General features: G+C 44.5%; 1 protein-coding gene across 3 annotated transcripts in view; it reads left to right on the top strand.

The window, feature by feature from the left end:
• Positions 1-23,308, top strand: part of kdm4b (lysine (K)-specific demethylase 4B) — a 535,771-nt gene that overhangs the window by 433,702 nt on the left and 78,761 nt on the right. For all 3 annotated transcript variants that reach the window (XM_073068769.1, XM_073068770.1, XM_073068771.1), the window contains 2 exons: positions 6,522-6,577; positions 19,374-19,482. In XM_073068769.1, the coding sequence (XP_072924870.1) occupies positions 6,522-6,577; positions 19,374-19,482 (165 nt within the window). The remainder of the gene's footprint in view (positions 1-6,521; positions 6,578-19,373; positions 19,483-23,308) is intronic.

Below are 23,308 nucleotides of genomic sequence, written 5' to 3'. Positions count from 1 at the left end.
CCGACAACGCTCCTTCACCCCCACAACTGGACGGCGGGGAGGGAGAAGCTCACTCCAGGACAACTGTTGTCAGCTCGAGCTGTACAGAAGTTTGAGGTCAAGCTCAGTCAAGCCGTTCTTGTTCAAAGATCTGCCTCACTAAGGTGTACCCTAAGGGAGCCAAAGATAAGGCCATCAAAGCCTACGTAATTCTGGATGATCAGAGCAATCGCTCGCTAGTCCGTCCAGAGTTCTTTAACTTGTTCAACATTGAGAGTGAGCAGTTCCCATACTACCTTAGAACTTGCTCAGGCAACAGGAAAACTTACGGAAGGAAGGCTGAAGGCTTCCAGATCGAGTCGCTGGATGGTAAAGTCCTCATCTGTCTCCTTCCACTCTTAGAGTGCGATGAAATCTTGAATAACCGCACTGAGACCCCGACGCCAAGTGCGGTGCTACACCAGCCACATCTCCACCACATCGCCAAACACATCCCAGAACTGGATCCAAGAGCAGAAATACTCCTGCTATTAGGGAGAGATGTTCTCCAGGTGCACAAGGTTAGGCAGCAGGTCAATGGACCACACGACGCCCCCTTTGCGCAACGCCTGGATCTGGGCTGGGTGGTGATAGGAGAGGTGTGTCCTGGCAACATACACAAATCAATGGTTAACACACTCAAGACCAATGTGCTAGAGAGTAGCCGCAATTTGATTCTTCAACTCCGCACAAGTTCCATGTGTGTCCAGGAAGCACAACAAGGCTTTAACAAGCGCAAAGTAACTGACGAGACGCTGGGTCAGTCAGTCTTCGCTCAAACGGAGCATGATAATAAACTTGCTCCATCGGCTCAAGACGCCATCATCTTAAAAACAGAGGACACCAAGGTCTTCAGAGACAAAGCAAATAGTGGGGTTGCCCCACTACCTTTCAGAGAACCACGCCAGTGCTTACCAAACAACAAAGAGCAGGCAGTTAAGCGGTTCACGTCCTTGCAAAAAACCCTGAAAAGGAAACCCGAGATGCAGCAACACACCCGATCGACCCACGAGGTACTGTGCACACTAATGGCAGAGGTCACAGCCATTATAAATGCACGACCACTCCTACCCGTGTCTTCTGACCCGGAAAACCCCTTCATACTCTCGCCATCAATGCTCCTTACGCAGAAGGCAGGAGCTGCCCCTCCACGTGGGGACTTCTCTGATAAGGACCTGTACACAAAGCAATGGAGACAGGTCCAGGCCCTGGCAAATCGGTTCTGGTCTCGTTGGAGACAGGAATATTTACCTTTGTTGCAACACAGACAAAAGTGGACAGAACCCCGCAGGAACCTTCAAGTTGGAGATTTAGTCCTGCTCAGGGACAAGCAAATCGCCCGCAACTGCTGGCCAATGGCCAGAATCAGTGCCACATTCCCTAGTCGGGATGGACATGTCAGGAAAGTCGAGTTGAAAACTACCGACCAAGGCGATGTGAAAATTTACCAAAGGCCAGTTACAGAAGTCATTCTACTTCTACCTAATGACTGATTTAGAGACTGAAGTTTTGTATTATGTTCATTGTGACCTTTCGAAGGTCAAGCGGGGAGTGTGCTGCCTTTATGGCAGTTATTTAGTTTATAATATTTTTGCTTAGTAATTTGTTAGCATTTTTTAGTTAAAGTTAGGATTGTTTAAGTAAATTCATTTGTCTGTAATATATCGCGGCTGCGACAACGTCACATCCGGTTTCGCCGCGTCTTGTGGGAAAATACCGGTTTGGGATAAACGCAAGGGTGAGGGTCGTTCCCATGTGGTGCCACAGCGCTAGTTAAGTTTCTCTCTACGCACCAAAAACACAGTGAAAGCAACGCTGTAAGTCATTAGTTAATCGATATGTTGAGTTAAAATGTTAATGCTGATTCTGTTAAAAGTAACGACGGTCGATAAGGTTTATGTTTTCGTTAGTTAAAGAGTTGGGATAGTTTGTGTTGAAGTGTATTTAAAGCAGTCAATGGAGCAGGTAGATTCTGACTGTATGCTGCACTTTAATGTAATGTAGTTATTGTAGTTTTACCTTTGCAAGTATTCATGATGTAAATGTGATATTTAGAAGGAAACAAACACTGTACCAATCTTGTATTGTTTTATCAACAGTTTTCACCATACGTTAATGTGAAGAGTGAACAGTAAATGGTTAATCTTACTGCGACCTTGTTTTCATTGACTCCGGTTTATCTCGACGTTTAACTCGGCATTACGTTACACCCGAGCGAGAACGTTACACTGTCGATGCTCCTCATGATCTTTTATACCTTCATCAGGTCACCCCCTCAATCCATTTTCCAGTGTTAAAGAGCCAGTTACACATCCTCTCCTTGTAAGAGTTCCTCTCACTGTGCCTTCAGCAATGCATCTTTTATCCTCTGCTTGACATCATTCTATTTTTCATCCACTTATGACTCTGAACAACAACATCCAAAAGTAAAACAAGTTTGATATCAGTAATGAATCATAGAATTTTCCTTGTTTCGTGCTTCACTTTTTGGTTCAGTATACTTTTCAGCATGCAACAAATAGGTGGTTTAATTCTCTTTAACAAATGACAGGATGTTGATAATAGAGCCTTTGTGATGTTTAATTTTAAAACCTACATATAATTGCAGTGAAATTTTCTTTTGAATATAATATGATTGGGACAGTATTGAAAATGGATTATTGTTCCTTAGTGCATTATTTCAACTCATATATGTCCAGTTTATTTCATATATTCTGCATTGAAACAGGTTTAGATTTTACCAGCATCAAAAATTATTAAGAGTAAATCACAATAAAGCATTCTGTTCTGATCATTTTGCTTGAAATATGCAGTGAAGAGAAGACTATCCAACATAGCAACTTTTGCTATTAAGCCACACTCTCAAAATCATACTAACCAAAATGGTGATGTTACTGAACCTCTTATGGTGACAGACATTGAAATAACTGCATCAGCCTTTGGCTTACCAAGAATTGGTCTAAATACTGGGAGTTGCTTTGTAGGTCATTTAATTCAATTTAAACACCAGTTTGCCCATGTCATGAGGAAATCTTTGGAAGGATAACTGGGTTGAGAATGACTTTGTGATATTTGAATTCAGTGCTTGTTTGATGTGTACAATGTACAGTGTATGTTAATTAAAATGGCTTCTTTGGTTTGCTAGAGTAGGAATGTTTTTATATTTGATAAGTGTTTTCTCTCGCAGTTGTTTAGCTTTGGACTTGCTGATATGGGGATTGTATTCATTTTTTAACCAATGAGGAATGTTATTTTGTCTTGTGAGGCTGGGAGCTTGGGGGTTTCGCGGTCTTTTCAGGGGAGTCAGGAAGAAGACGCTGATGAAGGTGGACGTGCGCTGCACTGCTCGGTCGACCACCCGGGTGGTCCCAGGTGCAAGGACGTGGAGGTCGGAGGAAAGTGACGAGGGGTCGCATGGTTCGATGGTTGAGCTCCAACAATGTGCACTAAACTGACTGAACTTTGATAAGTTGGCACCTTTTACTTTATTTTCTTTTCCTTCATATATATTGTATTGCATAGTACTCGGCGTCGGTGGCTCCACTGTCGCACTTGCAGAGTGCGGGACCTCTGGACCTGCTATGTATGGATTTTCTGTCGATGGAGCTTGACACCAGCAACACCGCGAATGTCTTAGTCATCACCGATCACTACACTCGCTATGCTCAGGCATTTCCCACTAAGGATCAGGAGGCGACGACAGTGGCGAAGGTGTTGGATGGGAGAAGTATTTTGTTCATTATGGCCTTCCCAAGCGAATCCATAGTGATCAGGGGCGGGACTTTGAGAGCTGCCTTATCCATGAATTACTGACTATGCTTGGGGTTGAGAAATCCAGGACTACCCCTTATCACCCACAGGGAGATCCTCAGCCAGGGAGGTTCAACAGGACCCTGTTGGATATGCTCGGGATGCTGGAGATTGAGCAGAAAAATAAGTGGAGTCGTCATATTGGACAATTGGTTCACTGTTACAATTGTACTCGCAATGATGCTACAGGGTACTCACCTTATTATCTGATGTTCGGGCGGGAAGCGAGGTTGCCCATTGACTTGTGTTTTGGGGCTGAAGTGGGTGAATTACCCGGGAAGCCCTATCTAAAGTATGTGTCCGATATGAGGAGGGAGTTGCAGAGGGCATACGAGTTGGCCGAGGCGGCAGCTACCAAACAAAATCAGAGGAATAAGATGAGATATGATCAAAAGGTGAAGTTTGCCCAATTATTGCCGGGCGACCGGGTCCTTTTACGGAATTTGGGACTCCCTGGTAAGCACAAGTTGGCAGATCGATGGGCGGTCAGCCCCTATGTAATAGAGAGCCAGATGCCGAACCTGCCAGTTTACCGCGTGAAACCTGAGGATGGGAAAGGGCCTATCAAAGTACTCAGTCGGAATCACCTGCTGCCCCTGGGTCAAGCGGTGCGGGTGGACAAGGAGCCAGAGTGGGAGGTTGTGCCTAGTACAAGGACTCTGCGAGGGTGCAGAGCGAGGGAAGAGCCCGCTGCTGAAGAGCTGAGACGGGTCCTTAACCCGGGAATGGATACCGTTTCGGAGGATGACGACTCAGATGAGTGGCCCCTGCTTCCATTCGCTGGCGTTTCAGTACCAGAAGAGGAGGCTCCTGGCCCTTCCCCTACTGAGTTGGGCGAGAGGAGGGAAGGTGTTGATAGTCAGATGGAGAGACAGCCAGCGTTGGGGGGAGAGAGGGTGGAACCCGAACGTGAGCCAGAGGGTTCTCAGGTGAAGGGAGAACCCCGTGAGGGAGGCAGTGAGGATCTGACAGGTAGACCTGGGGTGTCCGAGGCAGAGGGTTCTCAGGTGAAGGGTGAACCCTGTGAGGGAGGGTGTGAGGATCTGACAGGTAGACCTGGGGTGTCCGAGGCAGAGGGTTCTCAGGTGAAGGGAGAACCCTGTGAGGGAGGGAGTGAGGATCTGACAGGTAGACCTGGGGTGTCCAAGGCAGAGGGTTCTCAGGTGAAGGGAGAACCCTGTGAGGGAGGGAGTAAGGATCTGACAGGTAGACCTGGGGTGTCCGAGGCAGAGGGTTCGCAGGTGAAGAGGGAGCCCAGTGAGGCGGAAGGGTCGGTAGAAGGGGTACAGAGATCTCAGAGGAGTAGTTGCCCTTCAGAGAGGTTGACATATGTGGTGCCAGGAGAACGGAGTGTGATTTCTACTGCTCTGGGTAGTTATGTTGCTGCTTTCTGCACCTGGGTTGGGTTTTGTGTGTTGCAAGAAGCCTTGGGGAACTCTGGTTATCTCATGAGGGCATGACATTTGCTGGTGGGGGGGAGAATGTACAATGTACTGTGTATGTTAATCAAAATGGCTTCTTTGGTTTGCTAGAGTAGGATTGCTTTTATGTTTGATAAGTGTTTTCTCTCACAGTTGTTTAGCTTTGGATTTGCTGATATGGGGATTGTATTCATTTTTTAACCAATGGGGAATGTTGTCTTGTGAGGCTGGGAGCTTGGGGGTTTCGCGGTCTTTTCAGGGGAGTCGGGAAGAAGACGCCGATGAAGGTGGATGTGCGCCGCACTGCTCGGTCGACCACCCGGGTGGTCCCAGGTGCAAGGACGTGGAGGTCGGAGGAAAGTGATGAGGGGTCGCATGGTTCGATGGTTGAGCTCCAACGATGTGCACTAAACTGACTGAACTTTGATAAGTTGGCGCCTTTTACTTTATTTTCTTTTCCTTCATATATATTGTATTGCATAATACTCTTTTAGTTTTAGTAAAATCTTTAAAGTGTATTCCATAACGGTATCTGGTGTGAGTTTGATATGGTGTGCGTGCGCACGGCATAAACTTGATTCTCACAGCACCTGCGTGTACGGGAGGTGGGGTTGGTGAGTGGCTGGATCTCCTTTTCCCCCTAGACATATACCCGCCTGTTAGGCAAGTGTTACAGATGTCATGTGGTTTTATTAACATTGCAGTTATGATACAACTGAATGGCTTTGTAGACACTTTAATAGGTAGTGAAGAATCTATCAGATTGTAGCCATTCTGGAGTCACTTGTTGGTCAGTCTAGGTAGAGACATTAGTTTTTCTCTCCTGGAGGGCATGAGTGAGCCAAATGGATTTTCACGATAATCCTGCAGCTTAATGCTCATTCTTGCTCATATTGCTTTTAACCTTACATGTTATTAACTAATCTCAATTGCACTTTAGTCAATGGAGGGATTCTTCAGTTTCAGTCCAAGCTTCTCGATTACTAGCCATGTAACTTTGTGCTGGCACCATATGAGGAGGAATATCTATTTGCTCCTTTAGCAGGCTCTGGTTTTCTTTCACAATGTTTAGCTACCGCAAAAAATGAGGCTATGAGAACTAAAATCAAAACTTACTTGAATTTAAATTTTAAATGGATTTATATTTTAATTTAAAGTGGAAAAGTTAATATTTTAGATCGAGGTCTACGAATTGTTCAGGTAGAAATCACATTTGTGCTGCTTTGCTTAACTTTCTGTTTCTTAACTTTTGTGTTCTGTTCTTCATTTCAGGCTTGTTGTTTGTGCAACTTACGAGGCGGGGCACTGAAAAGTACTACTGACAAAAGGTAGATTGAAACATACTTAAGAAATAAATCTGAAAATTACTGAGAAGTTATGGTGACCCAAATGTCATTAAGATCATGCTTTTGTCTGTAGATAGCGAAAAATAGAAGTGTGTTGGTGCCTTCAGCAGGTTGTCTAAAAAGCTAAGATTAAGTGTTGGGAACAGGGCTATTGATAGTATTGCTTCCATTAGCAGTCCAATAGTAATTTACATCATCTGTGATGTGGCCCGTACTGGCCTGGAAAGGCTCCTTAAGTAGGTGATGTGCTGTAGGCCAGAGGAAGTTTTTCACATCCAAAAACATTCCTTGCACCAGCCTCAAAGTATGTATGATGTTCATTTGATAGAATTAACGTAGAACATAGAACAGTACAACACAGTTTCAGCCTGTCGGCCCACAATATTGTGCCAACTTATAAAACCTGCTCCACAATTACTCTAACCCTTCCCTATTCACAGTTCAGTTCATAACCCTCTATTTTTCTTACAGCCATGTGTTTATCCAAGAGTTTTTTTAAATGTTCGTATTATATCAGCCTTTGACATTATCCCTGGAGGTGTATTCCAGTCACCCACACTCTCCTTATATATAAAAAAAACTACTTCTGATGTCTCCCCTAAACTTTCCTCCACTCACTTTAAATGGATGTCTTCTGGTATTGGTCATTGCTTCTTTGGGAAAAAGGTGCTTGCTCTCTACTCTGTCTCTCATTCTTATACACCTCTATTAAGTCGCCTCTTGTTGTCCATTACTCCAAAGAGAAAAGCTGCAGCTTGCTTAGTATTTCCTCATAAGATGTGTTCTTTTCAATCCAAGCAAATCTCATCTGCACACTTTTAAAAACTTAATGTGATCAGAGGTTCTTTTTTGTCCAACCTGCATCGATGAGGTAAAGAAGTTGCAGGGATCTTCTGGGGAATGGAGGGGAAAAGGGCCAAAGTGGGGGTGGGTTGGGTATTTGTTTGTGATGGGATGGTGGTGGAGAAATGGGATCATAAGGGTTCAGTTGGGGTACAGGCAAATGGGTTGTGATTGACTACTCGATTAATCTGATATACTTACTGGGGTGGCTGCAGGCTATGTTTAAAAGATATCTGCAGGGATTGGATCAGGATCTTGATGGATTTGGGCAATGTGATGCTGGTAGGACATTGGTGGTGGGAGATGCGGGGAGGAACTGCTGACAAGTTTAACTGGAACTCTCCATCAGGACTCAAAACTTGACAGGGATTTAATTAGGGTGCATGAATTTGAAGGTACAGTGCTGTGTAAATAGGAAGGATCTATTTCCTTCAACCAAAGAGTCATAAATCTGGAGCAATGACTTAAAGTAATGGGTGGAAGGGGAGAGATGAGGGAAATTATTGTCAGGCAAAGGCCAATAAGGGTATGAAACTCATTGCCTGAAAAGGAGGATAGGGGCAGAAATCTTCATATTGTTGATATAATACTACATGAATACCCATGACTTACAGGGTTAGGAACTATAGCTAGAAGGGAAAATTTACAGAGTTAGGAACCAACAGCTAGGTGGGATTAAATCAGTTTTTGTATTTTCTTCTTATTTATGAACGTAAAACAATATTGTCTCTGATTTATAGAGAAACAGTTATCATTTCACGTTGAAACCTTCATCAATAAATCAGGCTAACAAAATCACCTGTCTTCCTTCCTGAAATGTTCATTTGTCCTTTCTGACAAATGATTGCTTGTCGTGGGTGTGCGAGAGTTGTAGATTTTCACTGCTCTTTATATGAAGAAGTCTTCCTTGTCAAGACCCCTGAGTATGCAAGCCTTAATCTATTCCCCAGTAAAATAAATAGATCCAGATCACCTACCAAGTCATTGTGTCATCTTAAATCTCTCACTTACATCACTGCTTACTGATTTGCATTCAAGAGGATGAAAGCCTTGTATATTACAATTTAATTTTCCCGTATAATTTAATCATTTTATCTTAGTTTTCATTCTTGCACCATTACTGAAGACGAGTTACTGTAATCGCCGATCCTGTAAGGACAATGTTATTCAGCATCCTCAACCAGCAATTTCTCCTCCACTTCCCAAACGTTCCTTATCTTGAATCCGTAGCTCCATTTAAAAAAACTGGTAAGAATCTAGAACAACTAATATTCCTTTGAGCCAAAGCACAAGAGACTGTAACTGCTAGAACTGGTTCTATGGTTATCTTTGTTTTATGGCAGTCTATGGGAAGACAAATCTCAGGGTTCTATACTACATAAGTATTTTGTTAATAAATATGCTCTGAATCTTTGAATCTGGTGAGAAAACAATCTGCTGAAAGAACTCACCGAGTCGAGCAGCATGAATCCTGATGCAAGGTTCCAACCAAAAATATCGACAGTTCCTTTTCTCCCACTGATGCTGCTTGGCTCACTGAGTTCTTACAGCAGATTGTTATTTCCTTAAGTCCTTAGCCATCATGATAACCAAGATAACAGATCTCTCTAACTTAATCTGACTTTACTGATTTACAAAGTCGTCAATCAATTAAGTGAAAATTTGACATCGATATTTACACTCAGAGGCCACTTTGTTAGATACAGGAGTGGAGCCCGGTGTGATCTTCTGCTGCTGTAGCCCTTCCATTTCAACGTTCAATGTGTTGTGCATTCAGAGAAGCTCTTCTGCCCACCACTGTTATAAAACATGGTTGTTTGAATTTCTTTTGCCTTCCTGTCAGCTTGAGTCAGTCTGGCTATTCTCCTCTGACTTTTTCCATTTTCAAGACATTTTCAACCACAGAACTGCTGCTCACTGGATGTGTTTTTGTGTTTTTTTTTGCACCATTCTGTGTAAATCTTGTGTTTCTGCATTTTCTGTGATACTCTAATCTCTCCTGTCTGGTACCAACAATTATTCCATGGTCAAAGTCACTTAGATCACATTTCTTCCCCATTCTGATGTTTGGTCCAAACAACAACTGAACCTATTGACCATGCCTGCATGCTTTTATGCATTCAGTTGCTACCACATGACTGACTGATTAGATATTTGCATTAACAAGCAGGTGTACCTAATAAAATGGCCACCTAGTGTATTTATTCCTGGTTCATTTGCGTAAAATTATTGTTAGATTCATAGATGAGAGGTGATCTGTCAACAGAAGAAATTGTAATAAACAGTAAATAAATTGGGAAAAATGATCCAAGAACAAACGATTGAATATTCCAAGACAGTGGTCTGAGTCACCAGTGAAGTGATAGTGTAGCTGTGGACTTGAGGGTTAGCTCTTCCAAAAGATTTCATGGCATGGACTAGCTATATCTGCCATCACTTGCTGCAGGCATTGGCTGAGGGCTGGATCGGTGGTGTTTAGGTCTAGTGACCAAGGAGAGTACAAGAGGTCCAGGTACAACCACTGGAAGGCCATCTCACATCCAATGTGACTATTCCAGGCATAACTTTAATCGTAGATAGAATGCTCGACAGCTGTGGCAAGGCTTGAATGCTATCACCTCCTACAAAGTAGAACCAAGTGACATGTGACAACAAGATTATGCTCTCAGAAGAGCACAATGCCTCTTGCGTTCACTTTGACAGAACACGGAGACACCTTTATGCACTCAGACAGCCCTCTACAACCCCTTGATTTCAGTTTCTGAGGCTGACGTGAGAGCCGCCTTCAGGAGCGTGAACCCATGGAAAGCATCTAGTATGCATGGGGTACCTGGCTGAGTACTGAAGGCCTATGCTAATCAACTGGCTAGAGTGTTTCCTGATATCTTTAACCTCTCGTTTCAACAGTCTGAGGTACCCAGCTGCTCCAGCAGGCTTCAATTATACCGGTACCCAAGAAGAATGTGGTAACCTATCTCAGTGATTATCGTTCAGTAGCACTTAAGGCTGATTTATACTTGTGCGTCGCATCTACGCTGTAGGTACCATGTACCCTATGCCATAGGGTGACATGCACCTCCCTAAAAAATTAACTCGCGTCGCAGCGACGCATCCAGTATCCCGTAACTGGATCACTTACCAGCAAAGATAGAGAGGTCCACTGAAGCCTGATGGTACCATTTTTAAACGTTTTTATTTATAAAGGGGCACAAAAGGAAGGTTAATACAAACATTCAGATACCATAAGTCGTCAATACTCAATCTAAAGCGCAGGTATAGTAATGATTAATCAGGAATAAGCTCTATCGTTGTCTAGGGGATAATATCTTGTCCATTTGGAAAAATATAACAGTCATTCAAAAGTCGGCAGGCTTCAGTCTTTTGGGAACCGCTGAGTTTCCCGTGTTGGAGAGAGAGAGAGAGATTGGTGAGAAAAGGAACACTTGCCCAGGTCCTTACGAAGCAAAGCCGTGGAATCAGGAGAGCAGGCTTTCCTGTTGTTAGTTAAAAGCGATTGTCCGTGATTCCAGCCACAGACTCCCGATTTAGAATCTAACGCATGTGGCTTCCTTCAAAATGGCTTCCCGCTACGACGGGATCGCTATCGTGTCTCCTTGGTGCGTCTGGAGGGGTCGTCCCCCCCAGACCCTCCTTTATACTTCCTCACGGGATCGCAGGTGTCAATCTCTCTCTCAACCAGCCCACTTTGCCCGAGGGCTTTACACGTGGTCTTCATGAGACAATAGTCAGGGTCGCTTTATTCTGCATCCCAGTGGAACGTGGTATTCAGCATGTCTCTCTCTCTCTCTCTTGGGTCATTGACCCCCCCCCCCCCCCCTTCACTAGGGCTCTTGCGATTCTCGCAAAGGAGGGGGCTGGTATCATAACAGCAACAACTGTGATTGGTCTGCTTGGTAGCATTGCATTTCCTCCTACGCATTTCCGGTTGCTTCTTCTCCGCCATGATTGTACACCGATGTGAAATAGATTAACCAAATCGTCAAATCTACCTGCCAACATGCGAAAATGTTTGAAATGCATTTCCTCATCCATGTCTCTCACGAAACTCAACACACTGGCATAGAAACCCCACCACAAACTAGCGTTTTGGCTCACACCAATGCACGCTTGCTACAGCGTAGAGCGACGCAGAAGTGAAAATCAGGGCTACAACGTAGGCTGCGGCGTAGTCCATACACACAAGTATAAATCAGCCTTTACATCCACTGTGATGAGTGATTTGAGAGGTTGGTGATGAAACATATCAACTGCTGCCTGAGCAGTGACTTGGATCCATTCCAAACAGCAGATGCCATTTCATTGGCTCTTCTCTCGACCTTGGAACATCTGAACAGTGACGATGCATACATCAGGTTAGTACACATTGACTGAAGCTCTGCATTCAAAACTATCATCCTTTCAAACCTAATCAATAATGTCCAACACCTAGGCCTCAGTACTTGTGCAATTGGATTCTTGATTTCCTCACTTTTAGACCCCAGTCGGATCAGATTCACAATAACATCTCCGCCACAATCACCATCAGCGCAGGGGCACCAACAGGCTGTGTGCTTAACCCCGTTCTACTCAATTTACAGTGCCAATAAAAAGTATTCATCCCCTTGAAAGTTTTCATGTTTTATTGTTGTACTACATTGAATCATAGTGGATTTAATTTGACTTTTTTGACTCTGATTGATAGAAAAGACTCTCATGTCAAAGTGAAAAATTTCTATTAGTTTAAATTTATTACAGTTATTAAATGCAAAATAATTGATTGCACAATTACTCACCCCCTTCAAGTCAGTATTTAGTATATGCACCTTTGGAATTTTTTCCTTGCGTCTGTGTGGATATGTTTCTATCAGCTTTGCACATCTGGACACTACAATTTTTCCCTTAACAAAACTGCTCAAGCTCTATCAGACTGCACGGGGATTGTGAGTAAACAGCCCTCTTCAAATGCAGCCACAAATTCTCAATTGGATTGAGGTCTAGACTCTGACTTGGTCACTCCAGGACATTAACTTTGTTGTTTTTAAGCTATTCCTGTGTAGCTTTGGCTTTATGCTTGGGTCATTGTCTTGCTGGAAAACAAATCTTCTCCCAAGTGGCAGTTCTCATACAGACTGCATCAGGTTTTCCTCCAGGATTTCCCTGTAGTTTGCTGCATTCATTTTACCCTCTACCTTCGCAAGCCTTCCAGGGCCTGCTGCAGTGAAGCATCCCCACAGCATGATGCACCATCATGCTTCATGTTAGGGATGGGGTGTTTTTGCTTACATCAAACATAACATTTAGTCTGATGGTCCAAAAACTCAATTTTGATTTCATCAGACCATAGAACTTTCTTCCAGCTGACTTCAGAGTCTTCCACACATCATCTGGCAAACTCTAGCCGAGGCTTAAGGTGAGTTCTTTTCTCAACAGCGGCTTTCTCTTTGCCACTCTCCTATAAAGCGGCGACTGGTGAAGCACCTGGTCAACAGTTGTTGTATGCCGAGTCTTTCCGATGTCAGCCACTGAAGCTTGTAGCTCCTCCAGAGTTGTCATAGGTCTCATGGTGGCCTCCCTCACTATCAGTCAGTTTTTGAGGACGGCCTGCTCTAGGCAGGTTTACAGTTGTGCCATGTTCTTTCCACTTCTTGATGATTGACTTAACTGTACTCCAAGGGATATTCAGTGACTGGGAAACTTACTTGTATACATTGCCTGACTTGTGCTTTTCAATAATCTTTTCACGGAGTTCCTTAGTGTTCTTTTGTCTTCATGGTGTAGTTTTTGCCAGAATACTGACTCACCAGCAGTTGGACCTTGCAGGTACAGGTGTATTTTTAATACAATCGATTGTAACACCTTGACTGCACACGGTGATCTTCGTTTAACTAATTATGTGACTTCTTAAACTGATTGGCTGCACCAGTGATGATTTGGTGTGTGATTTTAAAGGGGGTGAATATATATGCAATCAAATATTTTATGTTTTATATTTGTCATTACTTTAGATCACTTTGCAGAGATCTGTTTTCACTTTGACACTAAAGAATCTTTTTCTGTTACTCAGTGTCAAAAAAAAGTCAAATTAAATCCACTGTTACTGAATGTTGTAAAACAATAAACTGTAGTGATGTGCTACACACAGCGCTGAAATAACGACACGCAGTCGGTAAGCCGTTTGGAGACTGGTTTGTTCAAACTTCTTGGCGCTAGCATTTAATCCCTAGCGCCCGCACTCTCCGGGCGGAAATGACATCAGAGGTGCATTACCAAAGTCTACCCGCGCGCGCTGGCTATTTGTGAGCCGGTTCGCCTGCGCAGAAAGTGGGTCGTCACATAACCCACCCCCCCCCCCAGAACCAGCAATACACCCCCCAGTGTCCACAGTCTGGATCAGCCTCTGTTTGGGAGGTCTGCCTCTGTGCCGCGGTGCCTGAACGTCGACCGGCTGCGGCAAGTCCACATGGGGTGGTATGAGTCGGTCCACCGTGAAAACCTCCTCTCTCCCTCCAATGTCCAGAACGTACGTGGACCCATTGTTGTTGATCACCTTGAACGGCCCCTCGTACGGCCGCTGTGGCGGTGCCCGGTGTCTGCCCCTTCGTACAAACACAAACTTACAGTTCTGCAAGACTTTGGGTACATGGGTCGGGGTCCGTCCGTGCTATGAAGTTGGTACGGGGGCCAGGTTACTGAGCCTTTCGCGTAGCCTGTCCAGGACTGCTGCGGGTTCTTCCTCTTGCCCCCTTGGGGCTGGTATGAACTCTCCCGGGACGGCCAGGGGCGCGCCGTACACCAACTCGGCTGACGAGGTGTGCAGATCCTCTTTGGATGCTGTACAAATTCCAAGCAGGACCCAGGGAAGCTCGTCCACCCAGTTAGGTCCTCTCAGGCGGGCCATGAGAGCTGACTTCAAGTGACAGTGGAAGCGTTCCACCAGTCCATTCGACTGTGGGTGGTAGGCAGTTGTGTGGTGTAGCTACGTTCCCAACAGGCTGGCCACAGCCGACCACAGGCTGGAGGTGAACTGGGCGCCTCTGTCGGAGGTAATGTGGGCCGATACCCGAAAGCATGCTACCCAGGTTGTGATCAGTGCTCGGGCGCAGGAATCGGCAGATGTGTCGGTGAGCGGGACCGCCTCTGGCCACCTCGTGAACCGGTCTACCATAGTTAGGAGGTACCGCGCTCCTCGGGACACTGGTAGGGGGCCCACGATATCCACATGAATGTGGTCGAACCTCCGGTGGGTGGGTTTGAACTGCTGCGGCGGGGCTTTAGTGTGCCGCTGCACCTTGGCTGTTTGGCACTGCGCACATGTTCTGGCCCATTCACTGACCTGCTTGCGAAGTCCGTGCCACGCGAACTTGCTGGAGACCAGCCGGACGGTTGTCCTGATAGATGGGTACGCCAAATCGTGTATGGAGTCGAAAACCTGCCGCCTCCAGGCTGCCGGGACAGTGGGGCGAGGTTGGCCAGTAGCCACGTCGCACAGGAGGGTCCTATCACCTGGGCCTACAAGAAAGTCCTGTAGCTGCAAACCCGAGACTGCGGTCCTGTAGCTGGGCATCTCGTCATCTGCCTGCTGCGTCTCCGCCAGTGCTGCATAGTCCACCCCCAGGGACTGGGCCTGGTCAGCTGGTCTGGAGAGTGCGTCTGCCACGACGTTGTCCTTTCCCGAGACATGCTGGATGTCCGTCATGTACTCGGAGATGTAGGACAGATGTCGCTGCTGGCGAACCGACCAGGGATCGGACACCTTCGTGAATGCAGAGGTCAAGGGTTTGTGGTCCGTGAACGCGGTGAACGGCCTGCCTTCTAAGAAGTACCTGAAATGCCGGATTGCCAGATACAGTGCCAACAGCTCCCAGTCGAAAGCACTGTACTCGAGTTCAGGTGGTTGTAGATGCTTGCTGAAGAACACCAAGGGTTGCCAGTGCCCCTCGATGAGCTGCTCCAGCACCCCACCGACTGCTGCGTCAGATGCGTCCACCCTGAGGGCAGTCAGAACGTCCGTTCTGGGGTGCACCAGCATCGCGGCATCTGCCAAGGCTTCCTTGGCTTTAACGAAAGCGGCCGCAGCCTCCTCGCCCCAAGTAATGTCCATGCCTTTACCCAACATCAGGGTGTACAAAGGGCGCATGATACAGGCTGCTGAGGGGAGGAAACGGTGGTAGAAGTTCACCATACCAACAAACTCCTGCAGGCCTTTGACCATGTTGGGCCGGGCAAAGTGGCGGATCACATCTACCTTGGCGGGCAGAGGTGTTGCCCCGTCTTTGGTAATCCTGTGGCCCAGGAAGTCGATGGTATCGAGACCGAACTGGCATTTGGCCTGGTTGATCGTGAGGCCGAAATCACTCAGGGGGGAGTAGAGCTGGCGGAGGTGGGACAGATGCTCCTGACGACAACTGCTGGCTATAAGGATGTCGTCCAAATAGATGAACGCAAAGTCCAGGTCGCGTCCCACCGCGTCCATTAGCCGCTGGAACGTCTGTGCGGCATTCTTCAGGCTGAACGGCATTCAGAGGAACTCGAACAGGCCGAACGGGGTGATGAGTGCTGTTTTGGGGATGTCTTCAGGGTGCACCGGGATTTGATGGTATCCCCGGGCGAGGTCTGCTTTGGAAAAGATTCTTGCCCCATGCAGGTTTGCTGCAAAGTCCTGTATGTGCGGCACGGGGTAGCGATCTGGAGTGGTAGCCTCGTTCAGTCTGCGGTAGTCGCCGCATAGTCTCCAACCCCCTGCTGCTTTGGGCATCATGTGCAGGGGGGAGGCCCATGGGCTGTCGGACCTCCGTACGATCCCCAATTCCTCCATCCTCTTGAACTCCTCCTTCGCCAGGCGGAGCTTTTCCGGGGGGAGCCTTCATGCGCGGGCGTGGAGGGGTGGTCCCTGGGTCGGAATGTGGTGCTATACCCCGTGTCTGGGCATGGCTGCCGTGAACTGCAGTGCCAGAATCGATGGAAAGTCCACCAGGATTCTGGTGAATTCGTTGTCCGACAGCGTGATGGAGTCCAGGTGTGGGGCCGGCATCTTGGCTTCACCCAGGGAGAACGTCTGGAAAGTCTCGGCATGTACCAGTCTTATCCCTTGCAAGTCGACCAACAGGCTGTGAGCTCGCAAGAAGTCCGCTCCCAGGAGTGTTTGGGCCATGGCGGCCAGTGTGAAGTCCCATGTGAACCGGCTGGCGCCAAACTGCAGCTGCACTGTGCGGGTGCCGTAGGTCCGTATCGTGCTGCCATTTGCAGCCCTCAGGGTGGGTCCTGGCTTCCTGTTGCGGGTGTCGTACCCCTTCGGGGGCAAGACGCTGATCTCCGCTCCGGTGTCGACCAAGAAGCGGCGTCTCGACTGTTTGTCCCAGACGTACAAGAGGCTGTCCTGGTGGCCAGCCACCATAGTCATTAGCAGCAGCTGGCCCTGGCCCTTGCAGGGCGGGTGACAACGGCGGGCTTTTGTGCCCCACCACTGGTGGTAGAAACACCACTGTACACTGGCCTCCTCACTCCTGCCTCTGTGTTGTATGTGCCCCTCTGCCGGGCCTGGTCTGGTCTGCTGTTGGGCGCGTGGCCTGGTAATCTGACTGACGAACGCCACGCTCTCCCTCTTGGCTTTCCACAGCACGTCTGCCCGGGCCGCCACCTTCCGGGGGTCGCTGAAATCTGCGTCGGCCAGCAGCAGATGTATGTCCTCGGGCAGTCGCTCTAGGAACGCTTGCTCGAACATGAGGCAGGGCTTGTGTCCGTCAGCCAGGGACAGCATCTTGTTCATCAATGCTGATGGCAGTCTGTCTCCCAAACTGTCCAGGTGAAGCAGGCGGGCACCTTGCTCACGCCGTGAGAGGCCAAAGGTCCCAATGAGCAGCGCTTTGAATGCTTCATATTTGCCTTCTTCCGGGGGCGACTGTATGAAATCCGCAAACTGGGCGGCCGTCTCCTGGTCAAGGGCGCTCACCACGTGATAGTAACGCGTGGAATCAGAGGATATCTGCCGAATCTGGAACTGGGCTTCTGCTTGGCTAAACCACACGTGTGGTCGCAGCGTCCAGAAAGTCGGCAGTTTTAGCGAAACTGCGTGAATAGATGAAGAGTCGGTCATCTTTGGTCCAAATCCCGTTTGGACCGTCGGGGTCACAAATGTAGCGATGTGCTACACACAGCGCTGAAATAACGACACGCAGTCGGTAAGTTGTTTCGAGACTAGTTTATTCAAACTTCGCGGCGCTGGCATTTAATCCCTAGCACCCGCCCTCTCTGGGCGGAAATTACATCAGAGGTGCATTACCAAAGTCTCCCCCCGCATGCTGGCTATTTGTGAGCTGGTTTGCCTGCGCAGAAAGTGGGTCGCCACAAAACCATGAAAACTTCCAAGGGGGTAAATAGGCACTTTATATGTAACTCTGAGGTTAAGTAGAGCTACAAAGCCATATTTAAATTTGCTAGCTGAATCAAAGGTAATAACGAATCAGCATACAGGAGGGAGATTTAAAATCTGGCTGAGTGGAGCCATGGCAACAACCTCTTACTCAACATCAGCAAAACCAAAAATAGGATTATTGACTAGAGGAGGAAGAATCCAGAGGTGCATGAGTCAGTCTTTATCAGAGAATCAGAGGTGGAGAGGGTCAGTAACTTTAAATTCCTCAGTGTTTATCATTTCAGAGGATCTGCCGTGGGTCCAGCATATAAATGCCTTTACAAAGAAGGTACGGCACCACCCCTACTTTCTTCGAAGCTTGCGAAGATTCAGCACATCATCTAAAACTTTGACAAACTTCTACAGATGCATGATGGAGAGCGTATTGAGTGGTTACATCATGGCTGAGTATAAAAACACCAATGCTTTCAAATGGAAAAGCCTACAGAAAGCAGTGGACACAGCTCAGTCCATCACAGACAAAGCCTTTCCCGGCATCGAGCACATCTACAAGGAACACTGTCGCAGGAAAGCAGCATCTATCGTCGAGGATCTCACCATCCAAGCCATGCTGTCTTCTCTCTGCTTCCATCAGGAAGGAGATACAGGAGCCTTACGTGCCAAACCACCGGTTTAAGAAAAGGTTATTATTCGTTCAACGTCACGCTCCTGAACCAGTCGATAACTTCATTCACCCCAACAGAGAACTGATCCCACAACCTCTGGGCTCATTTTCAAGGAACTCATGTTCTCAATATTTATTACTTATTATTATTCTTTTGTTTTACAGTTTATGTCTTTTGCACCTTGGTTGTTTTTCTGTACAGTTTTTCATTGATCCTGTTGTGTTTCTTTGTACTTACTGTGAATGCCAGCAAGTAAATGATTCTCAGGCTTGTATATGGTGACATTTATGTACTTTGATAATAAATTTACTTTGAACTTTGTCTTTCAGCTGATAACTGATGTCATTGCACTAAAGTTTTCTTGTATCAAGCCAGGAAATGAGAATTATAATGTATAATAAACATGTCAGATGTTTACAGAACATTAATAAATATTGGAGCAAGATCATATGATTAAGATGGAAGGAGAAACAGCATATACTTTATTTAAAATGTCATTATCCACTATGCTAAAATTGAATTTGTTTTATGGTCATCTATTTGCTAAGCAGTAATTATGGCTTAGTTTGCTGTAACAAATTAATTTGATTTGCCTGATACTACATGTTTACATTATTTGTCAGAAGGTCTTATTCTTAAATGACTCTTTTCTCACCTATATCAGTAATTTCACTGATTTCAGTTAGAGAAGACTGCTAAATCACATTCTACAAAGCAGAATTGAACTACTGTAGTTTATTTGGGATTCCAGCATCTGCATTGTTTAAAGTGAAAACCCAGTTTAATGATTGCAGATACAATAATATCCCTATCACTATGAACAACAAAATCCAAGTGATTTGTTTTTAAATCCAAGGTTTCTGTGAACAACATTTGGTAATTGCTTTTGTCTCACCAGGTGGGTCCATGTGATCTGTGCAATAGCTGTTCCTGAGGTGAAATTTTTGAACGTGTTGGAGCGAAATCCAGTCGATGTAACTGGGATTCCAGAGCAGAGACGGAAATTGGTAGGTGTTTTATGGATCTTTATCAATTCTATAGTCTTGAAAATACACGCCTTATATCTAATTCACTTTATGGTCAAACTGTTGAATTTTGTGTTATATTTCATGCTTTTTGTGTATATGAATAAAAATCTCCTATAAAGAAGGATATTTACAACTTATTTGCTTCCACTTACTTCAAAACAATGTAATTTAGTGTCCCTGATGTGAAACGTGACTGTGCTTCATCCACTGAGAGTGGAAATTATGGAGGAGAAATAAATGACCCTTAAGCAAAGAACAATGATCAACTGCATTGTGGTTTCTAATCATCCAGTGGCCTGTGCTAGTAGGTAATGTCACAAGAGTGAAATGTGGCTCAATTATGCTTTGCTAGTGGTTAAAGTTTTCTTTTTACAAAGTATTACTTTTGGAGTTTAATGAGAAGCTGCTTTCTTTGTATACTTTAGAATAGCATTAATATTTAGCCTGAGGACTGCAGCTTGCTTGCAGTGACAAGAAGGAACACAGTAAGGTCATTGTGTTCTTCAAGACATAAACAAAAGAAGTACAGTTGTAGATCTCAGTCCCATTCTGTATCCAGTAACCCTTTCGGTTCCTGAGCATGGTATCCTCAGGATTGAGATATTTAATGGAGATCAGCTGCCAATATTGTTCGAAGCTGACAGATGCTGAGTGATCATTTAGTGAGATTGTAATGAGCACCTATGGAAACTGTAAAGGCCTTCAAGTGATGAGGGAGAGAATTGTTTAAAAAAATAGGTGACTGCTTAATGTTTATAGTTCATGTACTTCCAGACTAGTAATTCAGAACGTTAGGGACTTGAGTGTCAGACTAAAAGATTTTCTGGATTTTTGGATGTTACTCCTTTTACATGCATGGGTGTTTTTGGAATAACTTTTGGACACTTATAATTAACTCCTCTTAGATGTAACATAGTGGTATAATAATTTTCCCAAAGAAACCAGACACTTTAAAATGAGTTTGAAAATGGAGCCCTGGAGAGTTTAAAGGGAGTGCAGGGAAGCAGGGCCACAGTATGTTTAAAGGCAACATAGCAAACTAAAGCTGGTGAGCCAGGTGCAAAACCATCAACATTTTAGAACAATTGAATGCTGGATGATTGGAGTTTTCCCATATTCTTAACCAACTTGATAAAATGTGACTACTTTGAATTCTAGAAAATCAATCAAATATTGTAATTAAATTTACAAATTAGCACCACTGTTATGTGCTCGTGAGGCTAACCTTGTTACTACCAGTGAAGTTTTCAAAATAGCTTTCTTAAGTAAAAATCAATTTGGCCATGTTTCTCTGGCAGCTGCAGATAGGACCCCTTCACCTTCTGCATATGAATTTGCTTCAAATTCACTGTGCAAATATGCAGAGCAGTAATGTGTCTGATTCATGTTTATGTACTGTGGCAATTAGGCTTGATACTTCATTAATTCAATGCATGGAAACAACTAGTTGTTGTTTTTCCATATTCAGTCTGTGAAGCAGCACTTTCTCAAAGGTTAATTATTGGAACTCTAGTGTCATTTTGAGGGAATGCTTTTGTAATGCTCAATAACATTCTGTTTCCAATTTTGGCAAAACATAACAAATTAATGGATTTCTGTGAAAGTAGCAGTAATGTGAATTGTTGTCCCTTTGTAAATGACAGGTAGCTGTATTGATACGGTTGGTATTTCAATATTTTTACTTTAAATTATCATCTTGTAACATAGTATGGCCAGTGGTGTAGTGAAATCAGCTCTGGAGCTCAAGGCGAATGGGTCCAGGTTTGAATCCGGCTGGCCCCTTGCACGCTTTCCATCTGTGTTGGGTTGAGTGTCGAGCTAGCTACTAGACTTGGTAAAAAAACAGATAAATGCTAAAGAAATGGCATGAAGTGCTGCCCAATGCACCACAAGGAAAAGGAACAACAAACAACAATAAGATGGTATATTGACCATTTTCATTTGGGAAGTTTTTCCCCCGGGTTTAAAAATTCAGTATTAAAATCATTGGATGGAATTTAAGGAAAAGATATATATACTACAATAATGTCATGTCTTCCTGAAGCAGTCACATACTATGAATTGTTGTGAGGCACCGTTGTTGATTGTTTCATAGCCATATACAGCAGCCACACTGTTCACAGTAAACTCTCACATACTGAAATGAAACTACTGGCGAACTATGACCATTCCAATTCTGTCCTGACCAGCTTCCCATCTTCAACTGTACCCAGCCATTTCTTTCATCATATTTCTCCTTACCGATTTCCTTCAGTTCCGGAACAAACAACTTACCATTTTCACTTTTATTTTCGTCATGAAGCTTTATCTCTGTGTATGTTTGTAAGTCTTTCACAAAATCCATCATCAAAGTGTAGTTCCGGCTCACCTCATCAGTCCTTTTCCACAAGCATCTTGTTCTATCTAATCTCACTCCATTAACTTTGCTCCCTAATATCCTACATCTGCAACTCTGTGGTTTACCACAGCCCTAAAATTTAGTCCAAGCTTTTCATCCCATCTTGTAAACCATCATGAAATATTTGATGATATTAACATCATTCTTTGCATTAAATAGTTAGTGCCATCAGTTAGTACAGTAAAACCTATGGGAAGTGTACAAATATTGTTGGTATGTGGTAGGCAGTGCCACCTCTTGATTCTTTAAGCACACCCATAATAAAAAGATACACAATAAATATCTTTGTTGTCATATGAAGCAATGATTGATATTTTACAACCCGAGAGAAGTGAGATGTTTTCACACGAAATGTCACACACTGGCTTAGCACCAGCTGGATGGTTACAAGAAGGTGTGATGTTGGATGATATATTTTGAAATTCTCACAGACCTGGTGTGCACATGAATATTTGGATAGTTAAGGGTTACAATAACAGCAGTATATAGAAATGATATTTTTTTCAATTTTTTTGAAGATTGATATTAATTTTTGAACAGGTTTTCTAAAATGCTTCATTTACTTCAATCTGGTTCTGTTATACTTTTACTAATAATAAAACAATGAATATAAGTAAGCAAGCAACAAGAATCATCTGTTTTCCTAAAAAAAATGCCCATAATAATGTTACTAATTTATTAATATTCAATAATCACTTGTCAAAATTACGTTGGCACGAAATAAGAACTTTTTTAATAAGATTATCATCAATTTGGGTACATGTTGTCAGAAAAGTTCACCACCCTTGGATTGGAGCATTCTTTAACTTGTTTCATGGAATGTTCCATTAGAATAGGCAGCTCAGGTATCTGCTTACTCCGTCTAAGAAAGTGTCTCCAACGTGCAGTACTCTTTTGGTGCATGTCAATCCAGTTTTACGTTAAATTTAAACTTTGAGTAATGATAGTGTGCTATTAACTGAGCTGACCTAAAAAGAGGAGCCTGTCCTGATAACTTTTGGTTTTAACACTCATTATCCATCACATTTGACACCATAGTATGTTTATCCAGGGTTCATCTCTGACATTTGTATGGCTTGAAATGTCCAATGTGTCTTTTTAAAAAAAGCTTTTAGCACTAATTTATTTCAAATATATTCATACAAAAACAAAGCTGTAGCATAAGTATCTTCCTGAGGTCCTTAAGCTTTGTTTTCTGTGTCCTTTGACCCACACTGTATTTGTTTTTACAATTTGAGTTTTAAACATGTTCTTGCACATTACTTCCTAGGTTTTCCACTAATCACTTTGGAATGATAGTTTTCCACCTCCATTAACTGCTTTATCACTGTGCCACACTGCCTAGCAACCCACCAAGTTAACCCTAGTCTGATCATAGGATAGTTTACAATGATCAATTAACGTACT

The sequence above is a fragment of the Hemitrygon akajei genome, chromosome 16 (assembly GCF_048418815.1).
Source record: "Hemitrygon akajei chromosome 16, sHemAka1.3, whole genome shotgun sequence".
Lineage (NCBI taxonomy): Eukaryota > Metazoa > Chordata > Chondrichthyes > Myliobatiformes > Dasyatidae > Hemitrygon > Hemitrygon akajei.
The sequence above is the reverse complement of the archived record's forward strand: the minus strand, read 5'-3'. Positions and strand labels throughout refer to the sequence as shown.